We start from the raw sequence: 25,063 nt of genomic DNA, 5'->3' as shown, positions 1-25,063 counted from the left end.
AAACTATACTAAATCATACTACACATATCATACTCATAACATAACCCCCACTCCCCTTTCCCCCTCTATCCTCCCCAACAAGTTCATTCATGAAATGGACAGACAGACAGATCAAAGAACCAAACCCACCCCCACAACCCCCACCACAACCCCCATCAACAATCCCCCAACTCCCCCTCCTCCTCCTACCCTACTCGCACCCCCCTCAAACAACGCCCCAGTCCCATTATTCACCCCATCAACCCGACTCGCATCCACCCCACTAGGCATCGACATCACCACCGACGACGACGACACCACCGCCCCTGACGTCTCCGCCGCCTGTGTTCCAAACAGCCTTGCTGATGTACCAGTAGGAGCAGCATCAGCAGCAGCAGTAGCGGCAGTTCCACTCTCCAATCTCAACTCCGAGGCATGCGCATCGCCAGTAGCGGCTGGATGCTCACACGCACAGTCCGTCACGGTCTCCGTGTACATCTTGTATACTACGTTTGGGTTCGTAGCGTCTGTCATGTGTACCCCGTGATGCTCGGTTATGGTCGCCGGTGCTTCGATGCGCGCTTCGGAGGTCTTGGTTTCGGTTTTGGTTTTGGTGGTCGCTTCGATGCGGTCTTCTGATGAGTCGTCTGAGGAGACTTCTTGGGTGGTGGTGGTTGTGTCGGGTGAGGGTGTGTCGGCGTTAGGGTCTGGGGAGGGTGGTGCGTATGCGCGCTTTGAGGCCTTGTAGTTGGAGTGTTGGGGTGTGAATATGTTGCCGCTGTTGCCGTTGCCGTTTCCGTTGCCATTTCCGTTGCCGTTGCCATTCCCATTCCCGTTGCCATTTCCGTTGCCATTGCCGTTGCCGTTGCCGTTGCCATCCGTACTGGCACCAGAGCTGGTCGTATCAACCCGCATCATGGGACTACTTCCCTTGCGTGCATCAATGGGGACGTCGGTGTCGCTGCATACGTAGTCGGGGATGTTGGATGGTGCTATCATTTTTCCTCATTAGCATTATTTCCCCGGTTTTCTGTTTCATAGAACATAAAAGGGGTGGGGGAGAAGATAGACGTACAAACACCCTCATGCGCACAACTCTCCAAAGTCTTCCGGTCCAGCGAGGACGGATCAAACGGTGCGTTGCAGAAGCAGTCTAGTACTGAGGGGGAAGTGCATTCTGCGCTGCGCGGGTAGGTTTCTGCGATGGAGGACTATCGTTCATTCATTCATTCATTCATTCATTAGCTCCAGATCTATATTAATTGTACGTGAGAAAGTGGGAGAGAAATAGGGGATACATACAGCGCATTGCAAATACCCCAAGTCCCCATTAGTAGTGGTAGATGTAGCTGCCGCGAGGGAGAGTGTGGATAAGAAGAGGAGTTTGTGCATCTTGATGTAGTCGTATTCTTGGTGTCGAGTTGGTGGTGTTGGTCGTTGGTCGTTGAGATACTAGGTGAAGTTGTCGTGTCTCATACTCTCTCTATATATCTAAGACATTTTATTAAACACGGAGTATGGTTTTTATTATGTGGGTAGGTATAAGGGTGGCAACATCCCTTGAATTCCAGTCCTGAGGCAATGATATCGGGGAAAATCGTGTGTCGAATGATCGATGGAGTGGTGGAAGGTTTGGTCTGGAATGTGAGTTGGGTATGTATGAATGTATCATGTTGATTTTTTTTTTCTTTGCTACACGGTACGGGTGGGAGGGAGGTATGTTTCGAATAGTACTGGTGTTTGCTGGTTCGTGTTGTTTTTGTTCAGAACTCATTAATTTGTTTGATTTGATATTCGTGGAGGGTATTTGGGATGGAATTGGGGTTATCACTTGATTGGGGATGGTTGATAGTACTAGCAGCATGGCTAACCTGTTGGTTACGGTAGTAGATCAGTGTAGTCAACAAACCCAACAGCATCTTCCATACCCTTCTACAGATCAGCATCTGTTCGAATTAACTTTCTACTAACGCTTGACGGGGGCTGGTAGTGAAATTCTTATCACAATTTGGCTCTTGACTTCATCTACAAAATCCCTGCGAGTATCATGACATCAAGGAATGCAATCTACTTCAAACCATAGGTGTATAATCCAACTCATCCTACGAAATATGGCTATCAGTGGCACAACATCGAGTCAGGTTCACCACCATCCAAGCAATCCCCTTGACAACCATCGTCAGTCCGTGCACTACCACATTGAACCCCCAGAACAACACTCGCAAACATCCCCGTGTAATCCGCGGAAGCTCCTCGCCCTCCCGTGAGCCGCCCTGGTATCGTCCGTACTTGTCCATGTCGAACTCCTCTATTATGACTTTTTGGGTCTTCGGCTTCTTGGGCTCTCGTTTCCAAAAGTGGTACTCCCTTCGATCATCAGATTTGGGCTGAGATTTTACCTTGGACCACAGCTGGCTACCTTCCTTAGCATCTTCCTGCTCCGCTAGGGCAGTGATCATCTCCTCTCTAGAGTTTGAAAAGGGGGGTGTCGAAAGCCCCTGGTCATACAACTTGAGTCCCTCAAGAACAGGCCTTGTAGACTCATCAGACAACGCCACTGTCAGTAGCGCAGAAATGAGACAGTCAACAGCATACAACGACGGTATCGTCGCAACAATTGACCCCGTAGCTAGCGACAATGTCATAGTCCTCAGATCCAACGACGCCAAAGGCTCATCGGCATCTGTCAGCGGAAGCGTGGATGTGCGAGGCGTAGCCGCCATGGCACCCGTCTCAACGGCATTGGCTGGCAGAGGGGTAGTAATCAGAATGGTGGGTGGTTGGCTGCATCCCCCCTCCTTGGGCAGACTGGAAACTGTAATGTGTAGGACGCCTGAATATTTCGAGCGTACTGGCGACAGAGGAATGCCAGCAGCACCAACCAGCGCGGGAGGCTGCTGCTTGCACAGCGCGGGGTGGTGAAGCTCGTACACTCGCTTCGATTGGTTCCATAGCAATTTGCAGGATTCCTGAGCCGCTACTCGCTTGAGTGCTTCTACTTCTGCTTTGGTCGCCTCTAAGGGCGAGAGGCGGAGCTCTTCTGCCACCTCTGCGGCTTGGTCTATCGCTAAGATGGCGGCGAGGCGCGGGAAGAGGATTGAAACCAGGCCATCGCAGGGAGACTGGCGGCGAGATTTGTCTTCGAGCTTTAAGTTCATTACGGGGACGCTGCTGTCGTGCTTAGAGGGGTGTTTTCGGATGATCGATATGTCTTTTGCTGAAGTAGCTCGCAGTGTATAGAACGGTGATTTGGGGTCTCCGAAAGTAAGTGTATTAGCGTCGATCCTGTAGGGGTCAGATCTGCCATAGTAAATTTAGGGAATGTACATACCGATCAACACACAGATTAAAGGTCCCAGGCAGGCTTCGTGGACGTTGGCCGTTGGCAATTTCCCATAGACTCTGCAGCTCTTCCTGCGTAGAATATCTCTCCACTGGATCAAGCACACCGGCAGGAAAGTTCAGCACGCTGGCGGGAACTGTCCTGGGTCCAAGGGCGCGATCTATCTCCGGAGGTGGTGTCTCTGTCTCAGACCTGGATAGTTCCCAGTGTGAGTTGAATGAAGGCTCCGGGTAGTATTGCTGCTGGTTCGTCGGAAGGTCGTAGTTATATCGAGGGAATGTTGATTTCATTGGCACCACTGGAGCTGCCGCAGGTAAGCTGCTCTGGAGTGAAGCAGATCTGACCGAGTGTGAAGGAGAGCCAACTCTCTCTGCCGGTCGCTTGTGGCGGTCATGTAGGGATTTGGACGTCTCACGCTCTCGTATTGTGTCTGGAATGGATATTGGGTTCGACCTGGACATGGCCTTTGGCGGCGGTCTGATACTAGTATGGGTATCCTGAATAAGTTTGAAGATCACAGCTTCTGTAGGACTACTCTTGTCACGTATCTCCTCCATGGGTCGCATCTCTGTATGTGTCTTTATGGCTGGCTTTTTTGGTACTCTTGGCAATTCTTTCGAAGGTCTGCTATCCGAGGGTGATGGGAAGAGTTGGAACTGACTCATGGTGATGGACTTGCTCCTCAGTCTTGGTTAAATAGATAAAAGTGTCCTTGAAGCTAATTTCTATTATTTTATTTAATAAAGGAAATGAAATGTCAAAAGTGCTTCGAATGGCCTTGGAACAACGGTGGTAGTATACTACGTATATATAAGCTCACCTGTATAGACGCCCACCAACATCAAGCCCAGCTGGCAGGCACGGACCCCGATCTATCCAGAATAGTCAAAGCATAGTGCATCGACGGCGGCAAGGGTCCGAACAAGAGAGGCTGCAGTAGCGTGAAGAATATGCACCGTAGTGGGAGAAACTTGATTGCTTGGGTCGGCGCTTAGCCTCGACATCTCGCTGGATCGGACAGCGGGCACGATGTGGCTGGACTCAGCCCGGCGCTTCGGACCATGCCAAAGATCATGATTCGGTATAGGGAAGCGCTGAAGCTAATAAGCAGTAACTGTGACTGGTTTGTGGTCGCGGGGTACGGTGACGAAAGGTGATGGGCTCTACTTCTCTGTTTACTCGAAACATCACCTATCGGTGAAGCATAGTCGGTTACCGAAAAGGGCACAGCCCCGACGACATAGAGATAACAGGATGACTGACTCCCATAAACTCTCACAGCAGCTTGAGTAGAATTTGTTATGCTATGTCATTGGCCATATTTCACATGTCCTGGCACTCAACTAATATACATGGCACAGTCTATCATACAGTCTAATCGCTCATACTACATACCCTCGTCATGAACACGGAATGTCAGCCCCTCGGCCATAGCAATTGCTCCCTCCATGTTGCCTTTGTTGTACAAGAACAAGCCCTGTAAAGCAGCAGCGCTGGTGCTCTTCGTCCGATCAGCCTTCAAACCATTCTCATCCTCGATCAGCCCTAATTCTTGTAGCCGATCGAGGAAAACCTGTCGATTGGTGCCGCTCGGGTCAAGCTCTCCGTAGAACCGGTCCCAGAGGCAGCCGACTTGATAGCGAGTCACTTCGCCTAGACGCACCGTCATGTCCACGCGACCCGGTCGGACTAGCGCCTCGTCAAGCCGTTCAACGTGGTTGGTGGTGAGGAAAATAATCCGTTCCTCGGCGCTTGCAACGCCATCCAGAGCATTCAGAAGACCCGAGAATGTAACATTGGCTCCACGATAACCATCCTCGTCCGTTTGAGTCCGGCGATTCGAGAACGCAGCATCTACATCCTCGAGCAAAACCAGGGTTCGGTTCGGAACAATCGTCAGAAGGTGATTCAGCCGATCATCCGTCAGTCCCCGTTCGCTGAGGTTCAAGATGGCAATGTCGTAGTCCAATTCGCCCGCCAAGGCTTGGATGAACGAACTCTTACCCGTTCCCGGGGGCCCATAGAGGAGATAACCACGGCGGTAGGGGATACCTCGGTCGTGATACCATTTGCCACTGCCCACAAAGTCCTGCACATCCTCCACAATTCGCTCTTTGACTCCTTGGTCGAGAACCACCGACTCCAACGGACGCTTTCGCCGCGGCTGCCCAAAAAGCTTCCATTCGGTGCCCCAGCTGTTGTAGATGGATGTCTTGCCTTCGTGAGATTTGGCGGCATACGCATGCGCTTCAGTGAAGAGGTCCTCGAACACATGTCGATGCGAATAAAGCGTGGTCAGAGTGATGGTCTCCCACGGCCGGCCCGTGTGTAGGTCCTGAGACTTGGACTCTCGCATCCGATTGACGAAGATGAACGCGTTCTTGTAGCGCAGAACATGTCTTCCGGGTCCAGGCACCAGCGCGAAATGTGTATGTATCGCCCCATTGCTGTGCTCGACTTTCTGCGTTTGAATCGAGAGGTGGCGCATCCCGGGGGTCAGCCTCTGTAGTATGGACTCCATGAAACCAGACCTGCTGGCAGCGGAGCGGGCCGTATTAAGCTGCGATTGTTGGTATAGTGTCATCCAGTGAAGGAACCACGGGTAAGAGTCGTCCTTGATGCTGATTTCGACGTCGACAAGCATGCGCCGACGGAGGAGAGCGGCGCCATGGCGGAAGCCTTTTTGTGCGAGACTGACTCCGGCTCCCAGTCCGGCAAGACCAAATCCCTATGAGTAAAACTACCTGTTAGCGATTGGGTTTGGCAGCAGACATAGCTCCGACAGCTTGAGGAACTTACTGCGGTGAAGAAAGGATTGTTGGTTAGCTGGGAGAGAAGGCCTCCGTCGCCTGTAGGCTGCCCCGCTGCTTGGATGGCATCTTTCCGTTGCTGCGCAATCAGATCGCCAGGCGAAGGCAGCCCTGGAGTACTTGATGGTCCATTGGGGTCCATGCCAACAGAAGAACAATCATGCACCGCCACCTACAGTTGTCTGATTCCTTGAGCACATGTCCGCAATTGTTCCTGTCGGGGAGTCGGAGTTATGACGGGCCGAGATCGGTCGGGGTTTCACGGGCAATCGGAGATGGGGAAGTCCTCCCGTCACTGAGTGCTAAGACCTCTAAAAGGGATGGCCCTGGCTTCATTGTCTACGCATCCCAGTCCAATAATATCACACCTTGGATTATCGTACACTAGGCGTCAGTAGAGCTACGTAGTCTAAGCCCCTGATGTCTTCATGAAAGGCCACAACACAACCTATACGAGATAGGCAGAACATCGGCGATGTCATCACTCCGCCCCGGAGATAACGGGCTTTACACCGTCATCGCCGTTCCTCTTTTTTTATTCACCAAAAGGGGGACTGCGTTGAGCAAAGTCTCACATGGGCTAGAGTAGGTTGAGTTATCATATTTTTTGAGATATACGGGCGGGAGTACCCATTTTATCTTCATTGTTAAGGCAGCCGCCACCAACCTTCGTATAAAACCTTCCCCGCCCTCGATTCTTGAAGACAATGCGAGCATTCCTGCGAGGCGTCTTTTGCTTCCGACAGGGCAGCACTTCTGCACCTAGATTGTCATCCCCACAGAGACGCAACATGACCAAGGCTACTTCCGCAGCTTCAACGTCGGCAGCCCTCTACTCCCTAGCCGTTGTTCTCTCCCCGGCCTCTGAGGGGCCCGAGGATGTCAAGGAGAAAGCCCACCATCTAAAAAATGGCTTTCAAAACCCCTGGGAGTATGTCATTTGTAGCTATCGCAAAAAAATGATAGTATGTTGTTACTAATGTATTCCTGCAGCTCATGGCAATCTCCGACAGTGGGTAACGCTCTTCGCATGTGGGGGTAAGTTGCAAGTCTTCTCCTAGATGTTTAGTATACAATTCTGACATCTGCATTGAAGGGGAATCATAACGGGGAAAATCAAGTTCCCAGACGTCACGCCTCCTACAGTGCCTGTTCAGCAGCCCAAGTTTCTGCCTGATCGGGAAACAGCTGGTCTGCGGGCGACATGGCTTGGCCATGCTTGTTACTACGTCGAATTCCCCAATGGCCTACGAGTTCTGTTCGACCCGGTATTTGAGGACCGTTGCTCTCCGGTCTCCTTCATGGGCCCAAAGCGCTTCACTGAGATGCCATGCCACATCGAGGACATCCCAATTATCGATGCGGTTGTAATCTCCCACAACCATTACGATCATCTCTCTCATCCAACTGTCATGGAAATCTCGCGACGCCATCCCAATTGTCACTTCTTTGCACCCCTTGGCAATAAAGCATGGTTCAGCAGCATTGGGATAGACAAAATGACTGAGCTCGATTGGTGGGACGAGCGAGACATTGTTCTTTCACCCTCGCATGAATCAGTCACCGAGGCCGGTGCCGGTGAGGGCCAGAGTTCAAACCAGTCTAACATCACAGCTCGCATCAGCTGCTTGCCTTCGCAGCACACAAGCAATCGGGGTGTGTTTGATCGATCAAAGACCCTGTGGGCGTCGTGGGGCATTGAAGCTGGAGGTCGGAAGCTGTGGTTTGCAGGGTATGTATAACTGCCGAGGAGATGCCTTTAATTATCTAACTAAGATTGTCATATAGAGACACAGGATATCGGAATGTGCCAATGCTTCCTGCCGGTACCGATGATCATGCTCCGGAGTACGATTTCCCCTCATGTCCCGCATTTAAACAAATTGGTCAATTCCGGGGGCCTTTTGACCTCGGATTGATCCCGATTGGCGCCTACTCACCCAGATGGTTCATGAGCCCTATGCATGCGGACCCTGATGATGCAGTGCAAATTTTCCGGGATACCAAATGCAAAAGAGCCATGGCTATTCATTGGGGAACTTGGGTCTTGACAGATGAAGATGTCCTTGAGCCACCAAAGAAATTGAAGGAGGCGCTCACCAAGTATAGCTATCCAGAGGTCGGGGCATTTGACGTTTGTGACATCGGCGAAAGTCGGGAATTCTAATGGTCATGTGCGCCTGGGAAAGTTTGGGGTACTTAATATACTTACTTTAATATTGCTGTACGATAGCTGCATGTTGATCATTGTGCGTGCACCCGGATAGACGCTCACAACTCTATAATCCATACAAATCTTTCTTCCCCTCACCGTCTTTTTTTATACATGTGATAAGTCTCTAGATCAACCCTCCGAAATAGTCAATGCTCCTATCGAGTGCAAGGCTTCAAAAAGAGGCTCTGACCCATGTGATGGCACGGGCCTATTTACGGAGCGTGCCAGTGAATGACCCTGCACCAACAACGCGTTCAAGGTGCATACGGCGTTTCCCTTATTCCATTACTAGACCAGGCAAACAAATATGATCGTACCCCCAGACCAGATGACCAATTGCAGCTGTTCTTTAAAAAGCTACTGGAGGCAATGACCCGTTTAGCAGTAAAGGTGACATGGGAATGATCCGCTTCCACAAAACTGAATTGACGTCAATAGGAGCCATATTCGTCTCAATTTTGCTGAATGACTCAAAGTTTCATCAGCTCGGTCGCCTCTATCTATCTCACTGAATTCATCTATCACGTACATATATTTTTGGCCCCATCTCACCAACTGCTCAGCCTCTCACTTCCCCGACCAAAACCCCATCCCCAGCGCGTGCTCTCACCACGTCAGCAAACAACTTAGACCACCATGGCTACCATAATGCAGCAAAGCCCACAAGATGCCAGCTATTTCTGGCGAAGCAGTTCAGACACCTGGACGAGCAATCACGTATGGGAACCACAAGAGCGCAGACGATCCATGGACGACGAAGAGGAAGTACTCTACGAACTCGACGAAGTCGCCCTAGCACAACTACCACTGCATCTCCAACACAACATGCGTCAAATACAGCTGGAACGAATACGCAAACTACTGCACGACCGGGATCCGAATTCCGGGGTTGACCCCAGACCTGTACACCCTAATCCCTACGCGCAAACCTGGTTCAAAAACATGATGGCTCGACTCTCAGCAGACCAAGAGATGAATGAAGTCCACGAATGGCGCCAGTCGGTACAGCTTGACGGCGAACCAGACGACACTACCTGGCCTCTGGTTCCACGACAGTGGACTGGCAACAGACAGCACTATGATCGGAGAACCTGGCACTTTGATCATGCGACTTCGGGTGAAAATAGTTTCAACGCTTATTCGACAGGCAGCACACGTGTATGCAGTCTGCATGGACTGGGGGTCAATGAGTTTGGATTCCGCCTATCCGAGTCTGGTTCACATGGTAGCAGAGACCAGAAGCAGGAGGTCGGAAAGGTCTCTTCGAAGCCTCGGAAGAGGAATTTGTCTCTTATTACGCATATGCGGGCTCATGTGCGTTTTCGGGTACGCAAGAGTGTTCAGAAGCTAAGCAAGCTCCTGAAGAAGTGATCTGGTTATTCAACGTCGGGTTTGTGTCGTTGAATCATTTGAACATTTGGGGAAACGAGTAAAAAGTTTGGGGTTGTTTTTCCTAGGAGTTTGGCGATACGGTGCAAAGGGAATACCTGGATAGCGGGCGTTATAAAGCATCTGTGCAAGATGAGCTTTTTTTTATTTTTTGAATGATATGAATTACTCTTTAAGACCCAAAGGAAGAGAGGGCGCGAACTATTCGATTCCATGGCATGCGATGATGCTCTCTGTAGATAGATCAGGGGGAAAAGGATAGCACTAGACCCAAAGCAGAATGGTGGCGGTGAGCTCTTCTTGTCCGCAATCCCACTTCGAAAGGTGCGCTGGAAATTTGATGGGGACGGCGGGCAACAAAACAACTCCAGTTCCCCTCCACAAGCAAAAAGGCCCCTATCTTTGACCGCTTGTCGATCGGCTCCGGAGTTTACTCCATCTTTTCCTAGGGACCGTTTGAATTTCTCTCTTCCTTTTCCGACGCAAGTCAACAAACCACCGCCATCATGCAAGCACCGGTGGTGGTGATGAGTATGTCCCAATCGAGGGGAACTGCCCGGAACCTGGCTTCTGATTGCTAACATGGTTCTTTAGACACCAATGCTGGTGAGAGACAGGTTGGTCGTAAAGCCCAGCTGTCTAATATCGCTGCTGCGAAGACGTACGTGATTGATCCCCTCCCACTCTTCCCCGCTTCCGGCACTTCTGACACGGGGCCTGGCATTACAGTGTCGCGGATATTATCCGGTCATGTCTGGGACCTAAGGCTATGCTGAAGATGCTTCTCGACCCCATGGGCGGTATTGTTTTGACGAACGATGGACACGCTATCTTGAGAGAAATCGAGGTGTCGCACCCCGCTGCGAAGAGCATGATCGAGTTGAGTCGGACCCAGGACGAGGAAGTTGGTGATGGAACAACGACTGTTATTATTCTGGGTATGTGCTGGCTGAATCGTGCTTATCGCATGATGGACCTGATATTTCATGGGATGACTCGCTAACCTGTACTAGCTGGTGAGATGCTCGCTCAGGCCCTCCCCCAGCTCGAACGTAACATTCACCCCGTTGTCATCATCTCGGCTTTCAAGCGTGCTCTGGCCGACGCCCTTGCCATTGTGGAGGAAGTTTCGATACCCGTTGATATTGATGATGACAAGGCTATGTACACCCTCATTCAGTCGTCTATCGGCACGAAGTTCGTTTCCCGGTGGTCGGAGCTCATGTGCAGCCTTGCTCTGAAGGCTGTCCGGACCGTGTCTTTCGATGCTGGTGGTGGAAAGCGGGAGGTCGACATCAAGCGGTACGCTCGTGTTGAGAAGATTCCCGGTGGTCAGATTGAGGACAGTGAGGTTATCGACGGTGTCATGGTCAACAAGGACATCACCCACCCCAAGATGCGGAGGAGGATAGAGAACCCCCGTGTTCTGCTGCTCGACTGCCCGTTGGAATACAAGAAGGGTGAATCGCAGACGAACATCGAGATTACCAAAGAGGACGACTGGAACCGTATCCTGCAGATTGAAGAGGAACAGGTTAAGGCCATGTGCGATGCTATCATCGCCCTCAAGCCTGACGTTGTCATTACGGAGAAGGGTGTTTCAGGTATGGATCCAACTTCTATTTGCAGGCATTCGACTTGCTAACACTTCCCAGACCTTGCCCAGCACTACCTGGTGAAGGCCAACATCACCGCCCTCCGCCGTGTGAGAAAGACCGATAACAACCGTATCGCCAGAGCCACGGGTGCGACCATCGTAAACCGTGTCGACGACCTCCAGGAGTCCGACGTTGGAACTCAGTGCGGACTTTTCGAGATCGAGAAGATTGGCGACGAGTACTTCACCTTCCTCAGAAAGTGCCAGAACCCCAAGGCTTGCACTATCCTTCTCCGCGGCCCCTCCAAGGACATCATCAACGAGATCGAGCGGAACCTCCAGGACGCCATGGCCGTCGCCCGGAACGTCATTTTCCACCCCCGTCTGTCCCCCGGTGGTGGTGCCATTGAGATGGCCGTGTCTGTCAGATTGAGCCAGTTGGCCAAGTCCATTGAGGGTGTCCAGCAATGGCCCTACAAGGCTGTTGCCGATGCCATGGAGGTTATCCCCAGAACATTGGCACAGAACGCCGGTGCCAGCCCTATCCGTGTCCTCACCCGCATGAGGGCCAAGCACGTTGAGGGCCAGACCACATGGGGTCTGGACGGTGACTCCGGTGCCTTGGTGGACATGAAGGAGTATGGCGTCTGGGAGCCCGAGGCGGTTAAGCTTCAGAGCATCAAGACCGCTGTCGAGGTGAGCACAAGTACATCCTACTCTATATCGACTCAAACTGACTGTCTCTCTAGTCCGCATGCTTGCTCCTCCGTGTCGACGATATCTGCAGTGGCAAGTCTGCTCAGCAGGCCGGTGCCGGTCTCGGTGTCGGTGGTGGAGATGATTAAATCAATTAAGACGAACCGAAATAAAACTGCGTACATAATGCTGCACGATTACCATTTGGACTTCTTGTATGAATATCCTAGACCAAAAATTACAATGGGTATCTTCATATTGTACAATCCCTAGCTTCCGTAGGCCCCGGTTCCTTCGTAGCCCGTATATACTACACCCCCCTTCTCCATTCAGTCATCATGAATAATCACCCCGGGCACCTCAGCAACCTCCTCAGGACCATTTTCATCCCCATTCTCAATTCGGTCCTTTTTATCCCCATCAGCACCACCCCCGACCTTCTTTCCCGTCTCATCAACAGCCATCTTAAAACCCCCATTCGAAGCACCACCCCCACTACCCCCCTTCTTCCCCTTCTTCGCATTCCTTTTCTCCCTCTTCTTCCGATTCTTCTCCGTTTTCTCTTCATCCTTCCTCCGCGCTTCCTCCCGCTTCTGCTCCCACTCCTTATCCTCCTTCTCCTTATCAACCTCGCTCTGCATCAGTCGCTGCCGCTCGTACTCCCTCCGCCGACTCGCCTTGTAGACATGGAACTCGCCCGACCCCGCACCAGCAGAGGAACCCTGGACGTTGGCGACAATCTCCGGCGGCGGCGGTAGCGATGTCGAGGTTCGTTGCTTGGAGGGGTCCGGAAGCTTAATTTCTTTTGTGGGGTCGCGGAAAAGAGATTCGATTTGCGTGGCGTGTTCGTCGAGTGCTGTCACGGCGCGACGTTTGGTGGGACGTTTGCTGCGCGGGTCTGCGCTGGTAGGGATTGATTCGGGGCCTGGTTCGGACATTTTGGATGCGGTTATTTGTATATATTGATGTAAGAGTGGGAGGGTAAATTGGCTGCGCTTGTCTAGAAGAGATTGATGAGCCTCTTGGTCTAGAGAGGAGGCTGATGTGAGAGTGTTTAGTAGTTTTGTATAAGTAGGTGCAGAATGAGGAGCCAGTAGTAGTCTAGCTCGAGAATAGTAATTGCCGGGGTGAAACCTGGGCGGTGAGACGCGCCGTTGGGGTTGCTCTTATCGATCGATTGGCCGGGATTGGATCGCGGGCTGGTTCCATCAGCATGAACGCCGATTACTTTCCCAGTCGGGAACTCAGATGTATACAACTTGGACATGTGAGGAGGAGCCTGTCGGATCGCCAGCTTTGGTCATAAATACATTCTATCGCTCCGAGGACTTGAATATAATATCCAAGTGGCTATTGTTTCTCGATTTGTTTAATTTTTCATCAAGTTGAAGTACTTATAGTTCTATCGGCCTCTGCATCAGGCCGTGGCACATGACAAACCCTGGCTGTGCTTTTTCCCAGTATTGTTATCATCCTCCGGGATCTCCCACCTTCCCCTCAGACATCCTTTTCTTTCCTTTGGCTCGTATTGCGTGCTCTAGTTGATATCCATCGTATATTTACTTGTATGAGTATGTGCCTTCAAACCTCGCTTGGAGCTGCGTACTTCTCCATCATATCTCACTTGCTACCTTCTACCCCGCCAGCATGAATACGAGTGGCGTCCCCAACGCCCCGAATCCGGGGACTTCACGTACTTTCCAGGTCAGCAATGAGTGGGCTACGAAGACTTCATTATCAGCCCAGACTTCCTAATGATTCATAGTTCGATCTCAACGATGTTTGTTGTTTGAAATCAAATCCATCTTTAACGGGTATTGTTGTAGTATGGCTCCCGTTGATAGTATTGCAGCATGTGGGTCTTACTTTGCTAATATAAAAGCACAGAGGACATATCTCGATGTATGTGTCTTCTACGGCCGATAACTTCAATATAAGAATGGCTTAAATAGACTGACACGGCATGCCCAAGGTGTATCCGTTGGGACCACCGGAAGATGATTTAATGGTCTCATATACATCAGTGCCACAAGATGTCCTGACTGAGTACTTACAAACCGGTGTGGTAGGTCCTCAGGTATCATTAACCAGAAACCATGTCCACTAAACCCATCTTCTGTTATAGCCACGCAAAGGATATGTCATTGTTCAGTTCAAATGGGTTTCGCAAGGGTGTTCTCTCATCCACGAGGATGATCTCGAACTTCTCGACCGGTGCATCAACTTCGGTAGCTATGTCAAGAGACCGGACGACACAATGTGTGGCACGGTCATCGGTGCATCCGCTACGTGCACACTCGAGCCGATTGCGTATCGTAACTATGACGAGTCGTTGGGCGAATATGGCTCCGTCGAGTTCAACGAACGGCTCATGCCTCGCAGCCGCAGAAGACCCGGGACCGATTCTTCGCGTCCTTTGCCAGTACATGATGTGCCTTTGTCTGAGCTCATGCATCATGAGCCGTTTATCAACGATGACTTGATCATTTACCATCAGAAACTGGGAATCATTCGGCAGGTCGACCGGGATGCTATTTTGCGTGTTTCCAACGTGCCTGTCTCGCTTGTTGATCCCAAGGACCTTGAAGTTCCCTGTCATTTCGATGACAATGAGCTCATATGGATGCCCAAGGGCCAGCCATGTAGAGTTGTGGACACTAACTTGCGATACATGGAGCATGACTCCGTGATTCCAGGTCAGTATGTGTGTACGAAATACAAGAATATGCGCGGAATAAACGGGGGTACAGTTCCGAAGGAAGATCCCCGTTCCTTTGCCCACGGCCACGTCCTGTCCACGCCAGCTACGGAGTATAAGGTTGAATGGCTTTGTACGAATGTATTCGGTCTCGGAACATGTGAGATCCCGAATGGAATAGAGACTCTCAGGGCATCGGTCTTGGAACGCGATGCTGTGATATGCGACTTCGAGAACTCGACTGGGGGAACAGTGAAATCGGCCACCTCACTTCAAATCGGTGATATGATACGTTTTCGAGATCCGAAAAGCTCCTCTCAAAAATACTCTTACCAACATATTCCTCCTGAAGAGACTTTTGGATATGATATGAACATGTTTCATATTACGTCAAGAAAGACAGCACTGACCGTCAGATGGTTGGACGGGAGTGTCACCACCGAAGATTTAAAATGCCTTCGTTGGGACCCCGGGCTTGATGAAAATATATGGCCCGGGAGCATCGTCGTTCTGAAGGATGGGATTGAGACCATGCATTGGCCCGGCTTGGAAACCACATCTGCATATATCCGGCAACTGCCTAGTCATAGGAGACACAGGGAATCAAAAATCCGAGCAAGAGCAGTAGGTGTGGTCCAAGCTGTTAACATTCGCGAGCGAATAGTTACTGTCCGATGGTATAAGGATCCTTATCTTATACTCTTGCATGGCGGGCAGATCCTAGCTTCTCTCTACTCTAAGCTGGGCGAGCTGGGTGATACAATCAGCCAAGTATCTCTGTATGAGCTCGACGTGTTTCCTTGTCTGGAAAGATCACATGGTGATATTGTACTTCTCGCCCCAGACACCATCCATACCTCGGTCTTGACGGAAGGGTCACTGAGTGCATACAACGTCGCTGGTCCTTGCACATTTAGTTATACATCGTCATTGTCACTTTCGCAGATGCACTCATACCTCAAGGATATGAGTCTCGCCATGTTTCATTGGGAATGGTTCAAAAGCACGACTACGGTTGACACCTCACCTCTTCCTCCGAGACATAGTCACCACTATCAGCGTAAGCTCAGTGAAAGATCCACTGCAGACTTCGTCGGCCAGATCATTGCGATTGATGTTAATGGTGAGATTACTGTTCGGCTAGCTGGTACTTGTCGCGACGTCCGCGTTCCGTTTGAAAGGATCATGATGGTCATGGATGGAGGCTTCACCACTCCACTTGGGGTTCCAGCTCCAGGTGATCTATCGACCATGTCTATGAACTCAGCTTATACATATAAAGAAGAGGGTCCAGGAGTTGGTGATGAGGAGGGGCTTTTACATTTTGATGATGAAGAAGGGTTCTCGAGTGATGATGATGAGGATATGTCGGAGACGACGCTCCGAGAAGCCCTCCGCCGATATGTCAATGGTGAGGATGGTATTCTACTTGAAGAAGAAGAATGGATTTCAGGTAATGACGGGGAGGAAGAGGAGGAAGGCATCTCAGGTAGTGATGTTGAAGATATGTCGGAGATCAAATGCGCTGTATATCGATATGTCAATTCTAGTTCTGCAGATGACGGCTATTCCGAAGATGCAGACATGAAGACAGAGAATGACTCCGACTTTGACATGAGAGATGCTTCGGATGGAGTAGTTGAACAGAGTGAGGAAATGACATTACCTCCAGGGTTCCTCATATTGGAAGGCCCCCCTCCCTCCGATCATCATTTTATCTCGAAGGATGGTGCAGGGGGCTCGGCCTTACGAATCAAGCGTATCCAAAAGGAGTGCGACATACTCGATGAATCACTCCCTCCAGGGATCTTTGTGCGAGCATGGGAGTCGAGGATGGACCTGCTCAGGGTTTTGTTCATTGGGCCGGAGGGGACCCCTTACCAATATGCGCCGATCCTGATAGACTTCCATTTCCCAGAAGACTTTCCTAGAAAACCACCTGAGGCATTCTTTCACTCGTGGATCGGCGGCCAAGGAAGGATCAATCCGAACCTCTACGAAGATGGTAAGATCTGTCTGAGCATTCTAGGAACATGGCCCACTCAGAACCCGGATGAAATGTGGTCAGCAACCAAGTCCACTATTTTACAGGTTCTGGTCTCGATTATGGGGTTGGTTCTTGTGCAAAGCCCCTTCTACAGTAAGTCAATATCCTGAGCTATGTGTACAACTCAATATCACAGACTAATCGTGCACCAGATGAGGCCGGGTATGAAGTTTTTGCTGCGGAGGGCGGTAGACGAGTCGAGTCAGACAAGTATACAGAAAAGACATTCTTGACTACTCGCAGATATATCAAGTATGCCCTAGATCATCAAGTAAGTGGCATGGAGGACATTGTGGCTTGGAACTATTTGCCTAGTCGCTTGAATTCAGAAGACTGCAGCAGGCCACTCCTGCTCCGTCGCGCTATCGATACGGCATTGGCGATGATAGAGCATGAGGGGCATACCAGCAGTGGAGAAGAGCGCAGTGCCTCGGCGTTTGTCTCGCGTCTTAGCCTGGGAGCTGTGGTCATGCTGCGAAAGTATATCACGGAGCTTGAGGCTTTGGAGGTAGATGCGACTGCCAAACAATAGCCTCGACGTTGGAGAGTTATGCTGCAGACAGCCATAATGCTACTATCCTGTTGTTGATGGTTCAACAAAGGCCTTTGTCTTTATTATCCATCATGTCTATGATGCTTTAGTTCATGTTTGCGGAATCTTTGAGGAGTGTATGGTTGGAAAGCGTTCTAATAGTTGGGTTAAGTTCATTAAGATCTATGCTACAAATATGCACTACTTAATAAGCTTTAGAGGGAGTTGAGGTCAGGTATCTCTTAGCATTTGGGGTTCAGTATAACGGTATCCTTGACTGGAACTCTGCTAGTAGGACTGAACTATAGCTAGTATTTATCCACAAATCAGGCGCTCAAACGACCGTCACGGCATCAGCCTAACAAGAATACAAAAAAGTGTTGACTGATGAGTTTTATATTCTTCAAATGGATTATTAATTAGTATCAATCAAGAAGCGGACAATACATAAAATGGAGAAGACAAGCAGAAGTAAACACAGTAAGTAGGAGAAAGCCAAAGCAGCACTGCGGCATTGGTCTTTGGCGTGTTCCGTTGGCAGCAGCGCCAGACCTTCGCTCTTCTTGCGCTCTTCTCTGTTCCTCCCTCCCTCTTCTTTCTCCCCTCGCTTTTCTCTATTTATCCCCATTTATCTCCCATCTTCCCCTTCTCCTCATTTACATCTTTTCCTGTGTTGTCTCTTCTCTGTTGTGTCGGTGAAATCCTTAGGTTATAAATACACCCTTCGACCCCGGGCGCGATCGCAACCCATAAATCTTGGTTCCCTCTCAGCACGCAAACTTAACTTTCCCGCACGCAGTATCACCAGCCTTCTTTGCCCCCCCGTGGTGCTTTTAAAATATGGGTGCCTATCGTCTCGGTAAGTTATATTTTCGTTCACTGCTCTCTTTGCATCTATTAAAGATGAGTTCCTCGCTGCCTCGCTTCTGATAGTTGGCTTCACTGTTTACTTTTCCTCATGGCTTTGTTGTCAACTTGCTTTACTGGGATGGGATGGCTGCGTTTGTTGTCCAACGGTGACTGCCAACTGTCACTATCAGCCAAGTCATGAACAGTTTTGTTTTGCTTTTTTTCCAAACATTCTATTTGGACCTGAATAGCATTTTTCCACTGAGACTACACATCTCGCTCAAAATCTAACTATCTACACAGAGCAAGCCTCAACCGGCCGCGCTGGTTGCAAAAACACGGAATGTAAAAACCAGGGCATCAAAATCCTCAAGGGCGAGTTGCGCCATGGCTCTTGGGTTGATACCGAACGCTTTCAGAGCTACTTCTGGCGTCACTGGTAAGTCTTGTAAATGCTAGCTACGAAAGAAAGAAGCGCCTCACTAATGCTTTTTACAGGGGCTGCGTCACCCCCAAGATCATTGCTAATATGGTCGAAACGGTTGGTGAAGAGGGCGAGAGAGACTGGTCGGCCTTGGATGGCTACGACGAGCTCCCTGAGGATCTGCAGGAGAAGGTTCGCAGGGCGATAGAGCAGGGCCACGTCGATGATGAGGACTGGAAGGGGGTAAGTTCATTGACTGCATTTCTTATATCTCATCATTATTGCACTTGATATCATCTTTTCTATTTGTGAAGGTCTGACTTGTGTCCCAGGATGTCGAACTCAATCGGCCTGGAAAGACGGGATTCCGGAAGCGTGTGACTAAGAAGGATAATGTATGTCCTTCTGTTCAAAGAATACTGCTTTATCGATGCTAACCTGCCCAGGACGAAACCGCGGAAGAATCCACTCCCAAGAAGGCCACTCCTCAGAGTAAGAAGCGCGCTCGCGCTGAGCCCAAGGAGGAGTCCGGCTCTGAAGCTGAGGCAGAGGACACCAAGGAGAAGCCCAAGACTAAGAAGGCCACTCCCCAGACCAAGAAGCGTGCTCGTGCTGAGCCTAAGAAGGAAGTCGAGTCTGACGCTGAAGAAGAAGCTACTAAAGAGACGCCCAAGACCAAGAAGGCTACTCCCCAGACCAAGAAGCGTACTAAAGCTGGAGCCGAAGCCGACGCTGATGAAGCTAAAGAAACGCCCAAGACCAAGAAACCTCGTAAGAATAGTGCTGCCTCCAAGCAAGCACCTGTCGAAGATGGCGAGTCCGATGCTCCTCTTGTCGAAACGAACAAGAAGCCAGCCGCCACCAAGGGCAAACGTGGCAAAGCTGCTGCTGCTCCTGCCGCTGAGGAGCCCGCCGCTACTCGTCCCACCAGGGGCAGGCCCGCGACAAAGAAGAAGCAAGCCCCCGTTGCTGACGATGAGGGTGAAGCTGAGCCTGAGCCGGCCGAGAAGCCAAAGCGGACATATAAGAAGAGAAAGTCTACCTGAAGAATTGGTGTCGTCTCTAAATTGAGGTGTTAGTGCGCTTGTCATGTAAAGGAAGATATGAAAGGGGTGCTTTATCTCGGTTTATTCTATCATTTACCTTTCTTTCATATGTCGTGTCTTTTAATTGTTATTTTTACTTCTGTCATGTGCTACCTGTGACTTTGATATCGGCGTCCATATTGTGCATTTTAACACTGTCACTACATTAAGACTGTCCTATGTTGTTGCTGGCGTGAGCGTGACTATTCTCTGTGTACATGCATGCTGTGCTGGCTTCTCAGTCTCATATTTCTATTGTCATGTATCTTGTCCAGCGGTTCTTGTATCCAATCAGTCATGTCATGGCCATATTATGCGTTGATAGGCTGTAATATTACTACTATTGCTGGTGCAGACATTATTTCCTTATTTACCTATTACTGCAGTAAGTCAGAACATATGATTTCTGAATTGTATGGAAGTAGTAATCACAAATATACTCAGAAAAATCTACTGTCTTTAAATCCCAAGCCCCGGAGATGAAATGAGCCAGTTTAATTTCATCTGTATACAACAACTTAATCCCCGGAGGGCTAAGCCACGCAGCATCATGGGCCTCCAACCAAGTAACATACTGTCCAGAACATCATCTACTGCATACACACCATCCAAACAATCACAACCACCAATCCTCACCAAACATTTATTTTATACCTTCTTCCCTGACAATCCACAAAACGACCCGCACCACATTACCAGAACAGGTAACTCGTGGCCTCTCACATAAAAATACCTCCTCTCCCTCTCCCTCCCTCTCCCACTCACTGACTATTTTATTTCACCCTCTTCTTTCCTATTGTAGTCCCCTATATCATCTTACACATACACATACACATCCACCCCTATCCCCACAGACTCAATCACCATCTCGTGTCTCCACACAAGCAGTATGACAGGGTGATCTTCACGCATCATCTCGCGGAGCTATTTGTGCTAAGTCTGCTGGGTAGGATGTCTGATTAAGCACGGGATCATGTGCGGTGTGTGCGGCTTCGGCGGAGAGAGATGGTTTTGGCGGGGAGAGCGCCTGCGATGAGGGAGCGGTTGGTATGGATGCAGCTGTGTGCGAGGATTGCGGAGTTGATGGGGGGGCTTAGGTAGGTGGTGGTTTGTTGTTGTCCTGGGAAGGGGTGAGGTGTGATGAGGAGGTGGTGGTGGGGATGGAGAGGATGGGGAGGGGGGAGGGATGGGTTGATGGAGGAGGATTATAGGAGGGTTACTACTAAGTAGTACTGTGTTTGATTTGGTGATAGAAGCAAATAGTAAGTCATGTTATTTTGTGTTTTGGGGTGTTTCTAGCTGGGTATATGTATGACGGGTTAGATGTTTCCTCCTCGCTCCTGGAGGAACTTGTAGTATTTCGGAGCACATTTCCTCCGCCATTTCTTGCCCCACACGTAGACGGCCATTCCGGCTGCTAGTGAGATGATCACGCAGATTCCGTAGAAGAGGAAGAGCCAGCCGGGGCCGGTGGCTTCGTAGAACGGTTGTGTGGTCTCGGAGATGATGAAGTTGATGATGGAGCTGCAGATGGCGAGAATCACGACAATTTCACCCCCAACTCCGGGGAAACATTCCATGGCATAAGCGGTTGCCTGTAGAAGTGGTTAGTTTTGATATATAAAAGGGTCGATTAACGTACTGTTGATGTTGCAGCAACCTGCTGAGCAATCATCGCTCCAATTCCCACCGTAATTGTCATCCAGTGGGCACCCTCCTGCGCTCCCCAGCCGTAAAGCTCATATCCTACTGCCGAATAGATGAAGCAAGGCGTCAGAGCCCAGAGACGCATCTCAGGCTCCTTGACACCGTCATTGCGACGAGCGAGGTAAATGACGATCTTATCACCCATTACACTAGTGAGGTAGCCAATAATACTGCCCACCAGAGCAGACAGATATGCAAGGCCAGTCTGACCATCAGTGAAGTTATACGGCGCGCCAGTGAGAATCTCGGAGATGGTCTTGTTGGTAACGATGCCAGAGGTGCAGCCAAAGGCGAAGATGATACCAGCCTGGACGATATGTTAGCTTCTGTTTGCAGGCATTTGTATGTGGGTCGAGGGATAGTACAATAATGATGTTAGGGAAAGCCAGCAGGAAGAATGGCCGCTTGAAGTAAGACCAATATGTGGTTTTATCCTGTGGGTAATATACCCAAAGTCGCAATTTCTCTTTGAACGTCCGTTTGGGAAATTCAGACGGCGCTGGAATGGTGTCACTGGCTGATCCCTCGTTCACACTCGCATTATCGACCGTGGCAGGATCCTTTTTGTCCAGAGAGGCTGTTTCGGTCGCATCAATCGGGTTCTTTAGCTTGGCCTCGGTTGTAGGCAAGCTCTGCGCAGGGTTGAATAGGAACCGGGGAAACAACGTCTCCTCATACGTGAAGAAGAAGATAATGATCAAAATTCCTTCTCCAATGGAGACCACCCACTGAGCCCAGCGCCAGCCCGGTCCGTCAGCAATGTATCCTCCTGAGACCAGTCCAATGATTGAGCCTAGCTGCTGAGCAAAGATGTAGAAACCCAGCATGCGACCGCGCTGATGGTCAAAGAAGAGGTCGAATACTGCGAGCTGGATGACAGCTTCATAGGCGGATGTACCGAGACCATTGACGATGTTGCATCCATACCATTCACCCGCAGTATGAAAAGCACCCATCCAGATGGAAGAGCCAATGCAAAGGAGTAAGGTTGCGAGGAAACAAAAGCGACGACCGATCTTCATAGCCGCTGGGATCCAGAAGATGTTCACCAGACCGAGCATGAGATAGTTCAGTGCTCCACCACCGTTCATGATGGTCATGGTGGACCCAGTCATGTCCACGATTGTCGAGTAAGCATCACCGGTGTTGTTCTCAGCAAAGGAAAAGATACAGGCATATGCTGAGACAAGGAGAAGGTGCCAGTATTTCTTGAAATCGGACCAGTTGAGAGGATCGCCCTCACAGGCCGTGGGAGGTGGCAACAGAATGATGTCGGAGCTGTCATGGGGGACGTTCTGATCGTTTCGAACATCAATCAGCAGCTCAGTGCCGGGGACGTCAAGGTCCCTATCTTTGAATATAGGCATGGTTATGGCAGCACCGGAGAAAGACTTGAAGCTCTGTGGAATGGCAAGTCTTCATCCCGACGGCTGCCTCTCCCTTTATAGGAGGAGGGGAATGCATTAGAGGCATTGCAACGGTTTGCGACTATCACGATCCGGGGTTCGATAAGCTTCGGATGATATTAGCCAATGTTACCCCAGGTTTGTAGCGATATCGCTATCGGGATAATTATCAAAGTGTGGAGGCAAAAGTAGAGGGCAGACAGGACGGGCGGCAGGTCCAAGCGAAGCAGGAAAGTTGGAGGATGGAGCTTAGTCGGACGCTAATCGGCTGCTAAACATCGCGACGCTCATGCTTGACTCACGCCATTGTACCATGTCGCTATCAACTCCCAATGTGATTTGCTTACGCCTCGACCTTCCATTGCCTTGTGGCCAGGGTCGATATGAGATTAGCCGTCGATGGCAACTTGATAAGCTTGGCCTTCCCCTCCCATCTGCATCATTGCATTAGCAAACCGAAATCCCCCGTGGCCACACAATGCGCGCCGATCACTCTCCAGAACATCCATCACTCTCCATTCTCATTCGCATTAACTCCGCTTCCCCGATAGACGTACCCATGCTTCAAGCTCCCATTCTTATCATCGGTGCAGGCACTTGGGGAGCGTCCACCGCCCTTCATCTAGCCCGACGGGGTTATACCAATGTCACTGTCTTAGATGCGTATCGTCAGCCATCCGCCATTTCGGCGGGCAATGACGTGAACAAGATAGTCTCCTTCAGTGAGTGTGGAATGCCCGTGTACCTGGGATGTAGCTAACCGAAGCGAAGCGGACCCTCCCGCCGAGGATGACCCCAACTTCGTGAACAAGACCTTTTTTGCCGCACTTACTAGGGGCTTTCAGCACGACCTGGTGTTCAAGCCACATTTTCACAATGTTGGGAACATCACTTCAGCTTTCTCCCCGGGCGGTCTCAAGCATATTGGACGGCGCGACCGCGGGGGCGACATAGTGGAGCTCAATGACCCGGAGGACTTCCGGAAGGCATTTCCCTCGGGTATTTTGACGGGTCCCCTGCCAGGTTGGAAAGGATATTGGAAGAAGACAGGCGCTGGGTGGGTGCATGCTCGGAATGCACTCGTATCAGCCATCACCGAAGCCAAAAGGCTTGGAGTCACCTTCATTGGAGGCGACCCCGAGGGAAGAGTTGTCCGTTTACTATTTTCGTCCGACACTGAACCCCGGGATATAGTAGGGGCTGAAACAGCAGATGGGAAGCAACACTTTGCTTCCAAGGTCATTCTAGCTGCTGGTGCAAATGCGGACCAGTTTCTTGATTTCAAGAAACAACTTCGGCCAACCGCCTGGACCCTTGCTCATATTCGCATGTCACCAGAGGAAGCCAAGGCATATCGCAACCTACCGGTCCTCTTCAATGCCGATCAGGGCTTCTTCATAGAACCAGATGAAGAAAAGCACGAGCTCAAGATCTGTGACGAACATCCAGGATACTGTAACTGGATTGTTGGCCCAGATGGCGAACGACGAAGCGTTCCCTTTGCACGTCATCAGATCCCCGTTGAGTCAGCTGAGCGAATCCGCGGTCTCCTGAGAGCAACGATGCCCCAGTTGGCGGAGAGACCTTTCTCATTCGCCCGGATATGTTGGTGCGCCGACACGGTCGACCGAAACTTCCTTATAGATTATCATCCTGATCATCCATCCTTACTGCTTGCAGTTGGGGCATCCGGTCGCGGATTCGCCCATATTCCCTCGATCGGTGGTTTTATTGCTGACCGGCTCGAAGGGAAGATGGACCCGAGGGTTGCAGCTGCGGTTCGTTGGAGACCTGAACAAGCTGTGAATCGGGATTGGGATGATACGCAAAACAGGTTTGGAGGAGAGTATAAGGTGATGGACTTTCAGAAGGTGAAGGAGTGGACAAATATCCAAGAGTCATAGTGGCTTGGTAGGTTCCAAGAATGAGCACTGCAGAAGTATGACTGACACAAGGTGATTTGTAAAGCTTTGCGTCCTCAATCGCTCAGTACTACATGAAATCTATATTAATGACGGTCTTTCCTAGTGCCAGGGTAGCTATGCTGGTCATTCGGATTGTGTCAGATATATATTCAGCGGATTCAACATAGCTCTGACTTTCTCACGAGTGAATAGACAATGAGCTAATTCAACCATTAAAGTGGTGTGGATGAGCACACTTGATCATCCTTCCCGCGTACCTAGCAAAGCAATAATGGATGATAATACAAGTAGACCTGCACATTTGAAGAGAAGAGTTACAACAAGCAATGACAATTGGGACCGATCGATTGTAGATGCCTTA

At 50.3% G+C, this 25,063-nt stretch overlaps 11 protein-coding genes across 11 annotated transcripts; 6 read left to right on the top strand and 5 right to left on the bottom strand.

Moving 5' to 3' along the window:
• Positions 1-120: 120 nt before the first annotated feature.
• BO79DRAFT_181200 (extracellular serine rich protein) lies at positions 121-1,371 on the bottom strand (the record flags this gene model as incomplete). The annotated part of the gene is made up of 3 exons (XM_025680138.1): positions 121-971; positions 1,055-1,190; positions 1,282-1,371. Coding segments are annotated over 3 exons (1,077 nt in total), but the record flags the coding sequence as incomplete, so codon positions are not given.
• Positions 1,372-2,075: 704 nt separating this feature from the next.
• Positions 2,076-4,068, bottom strand: BO79DRAFT_275695 (uncharacterized protein). The gene is made up of 2 exons (XM_025687693.1): positions 3,311-4,068; positions 2,076-3,264 (listed from the first exon to the last, which is right to left on the bottom strand). The coding sequence occupies exons 1-2, from the start codon at positions 3,985-3,987 to the stop codon at positions 2,082-2,084; spliced, it is 1,860 nt and encodes a 619-aa protein (XP_025535213.1). The 5' UTR covers positions 3,988-4,068; the 3' UTR covers positions 2,076-2,081.
• Positions 4,069-4,632: 564 nt separating this feature from the next.
• Positions 4,633-6,285, bottom strand: BO79DRAFT_290550 (bifunctional AAA family ATPase chaperone/translocase BCS1). Its single transcript, XM_025688901.1, has 2 exons — positions 6,122-6,285; positions 4,633-6,050 (listed from the first exon to the last, which is right to left on the bottom strand). The coding sequence occupies exons 1-2, from the start codon at positions 6,272-6,274 to the stop codon at positions 4,710-4,712; spliced, it is 1,494 nt and encodes a 497-aa protein (XP_025535212.1). The 5' UTR covers positions 6,275-6,285; the 3' UTR covers positions 4,633-4,709.
• Positions 6,286-6,864: 579 nt separating this feature from the next.
• Positions 6,865-8,299, top strand: BO79DRAFT_202921 (putative Zn-dependent hydrolase/oxidoreductase family protein; the record flags this gene model as incomplete). The annotated part of the gene is made up of 4 exons (XM_025681678.1): positions 6,865-7,063; positions 7,126-7,170; positions 7,229-7,864; positions 7,921-8,299. The coding sequence occupies exons 1-4, from the start codon at positions 6,924-6,926 to the stop codon at positions 8,297-8,299; spliced, it is 1,200 nt and encodes a 399-aa protein (XP_025535211.1). The 5' UTR covers positions 6,865-6,923.
• Positions 8,300-8,983: 684 nt separating this feature from the next.
• On the top strand, positions 8,984-9,932 carry BO79DRAFT_275685 (uncharacterized protein; the record flags this gene model as incomplete). Its single annotated transcript, XM_025687692.1, has 1 exon — positions 8,984-9,932. One exon carries the CDS (start codon positions 8,984-8,986, stop codon positions 9,716-9,718), a length of 735 nt encoding a protein of 244 aa, XP_025535210.1. The 3' UTR covers positions 9,719-9,932.
• Positions 9,933-10,086: 154 nt separating this feature from the next.
• On the top strand, positions 10,087-12,249 carry BO79DRAFT_181191 (chaperonin-containing T-complex subunit CCT3). The gene is made up of 6 exons (XM_025680137.1): positions 10,087-10,267; positions 10,331-10,397; positions 10,466-10,674; positions 10,750-11,340; positions 11,392-12,029; positions 12,083-12,249. Exons 1-6 carry the CDS (start codon positions 10,243-10,245, stop codon positions 12,176-12,178), a joined length of 1,626 nt encoding a protein of 541 aa, XP_025535209.1. The 5' UTR covers positions 10,087-10,242; the 3' UTR covers positions 12,179-12,249.
• Positions 12,250-12,358: 109 nt separating this feature from the next.
• Positions 12,359-13,076, bottom strand: BO79DRAFT_202917 (PRKRIP1 family protein; the record flags this gene model as incomplete). The annotated part of the gene is made up of 1 exon (XM_025681677.1): positions 12,359-13,076. Exon 1 carries the CDS (start codon positions 12,965-12,967, stop codon positions 12,359-12,361), a length of 609 nt encoding a protein of 202 aa, XP_025535208.1. The 5' UTR covers positions 12,968-13,076.
• A 600-nt stretch (positions 13,077-13,676) lies between these two features.
• BO79DRAFT_181186 (ubiquitin-conjugating enzyme E2) lies at positions 13,677-17,294 on the top strand (the record flags this gene model as incomplete). The annotated part of the gene is made up of 7 exons (XM_025680136.1): positions 13,677-13,733; positions 13,795-13,854; positions 13,917-13,931; positions 14,002-14,094; positions 14,155-16,067; positions 16,221-16,867; positions 16,927-17,294. Coding segments are annotated over 7 exons (3,153 nt in total), but the record flags the coding sequence as incomplete, so codon positions are not given.
• Positions 17,295-17,926: 632 nt separating this feature from the next.
• Positions 17,927-19,991, top strand: BO79DRAFT_181183 (uncharacterized protein). The gene is made up of 5 exons (XM_025680135.1): positions 17,927-18,165; positions 18,459-18,594; positions 18,654-18,822; positions 18,912-18,974; positions 19,026-19,991. The coding sequence occupies exons 1-5, from the start codon at positions 18,147-18,149 to the stop codon at positions 19,623-19,625; spliced, it is 987 nt and encodes a 328-aa protein (XP_025535206.1). The 5' UTR covers positions 17,927-18,146; the 3' UTR covers positions 19,626-19,991.
• Positions 19,992-20,983: 992 nt separating this feature from the next.
• On the bottom strand, positions 20,984-22,738 carry BO79DRAFT_248203 (MFS transporter; the record flags this gene model as incomplete). The annotated part of the gene is made up of 3 exons (XM_025685693.1): positions 20,984-21,259; positions 21,307-21,678; positions 21,737-22,738. 3 exons carry the CDS (start codon positions 22,736-22,738, stop codon positions 20,984-20,986), a joined length of 1,650 nt encoding a protein of 549 aa, XP_025535205.1.
• A 394-nt stretch (positions 22,739-23,132) lies between these two features.
• On the top strand, positions 23,133-24,681 carry BO79DRAFT_202906 (NAD(P)/FAD-dependent oxidoreductase; the record flags this gene model as incomplete). The annotated part of the gene is made up of 2 exons (XM_025681676.1): positions 23,133-23,499; positions 23,549-24,681. The coding sequence occupies exons 1-2, from the start codon at positions 23,256-23,258 to the stop codon at positions 24,679-24,681; spliced, it is 1,377 nt and encodes a 458-aa protein (XP_025535204.1). The 5' UTR covers positions 23,133-23,255.
• Between the last annotated feature and the right edge of the window lie 382 nt (positions 24,682-25,063).

This window comes from Aspergillus costaricaensis, assembly GCF_003184835.1.
Source record: "Aspergillus costaricaensis CBS 115574 unplaced genomic scaffold BO79scaffold_41, whole genome shotgun sequence".
Lineage (NCBI taxonomy): Eukaryota > Fungi > Ascomycota > Eurotiomycetes > Eurotiales > Aspergillaceae > Aspergillus > Aspergillus costaricensis.
This window is presented reverse-complemented; position numbering and strand designations above follow the sequence as displayed.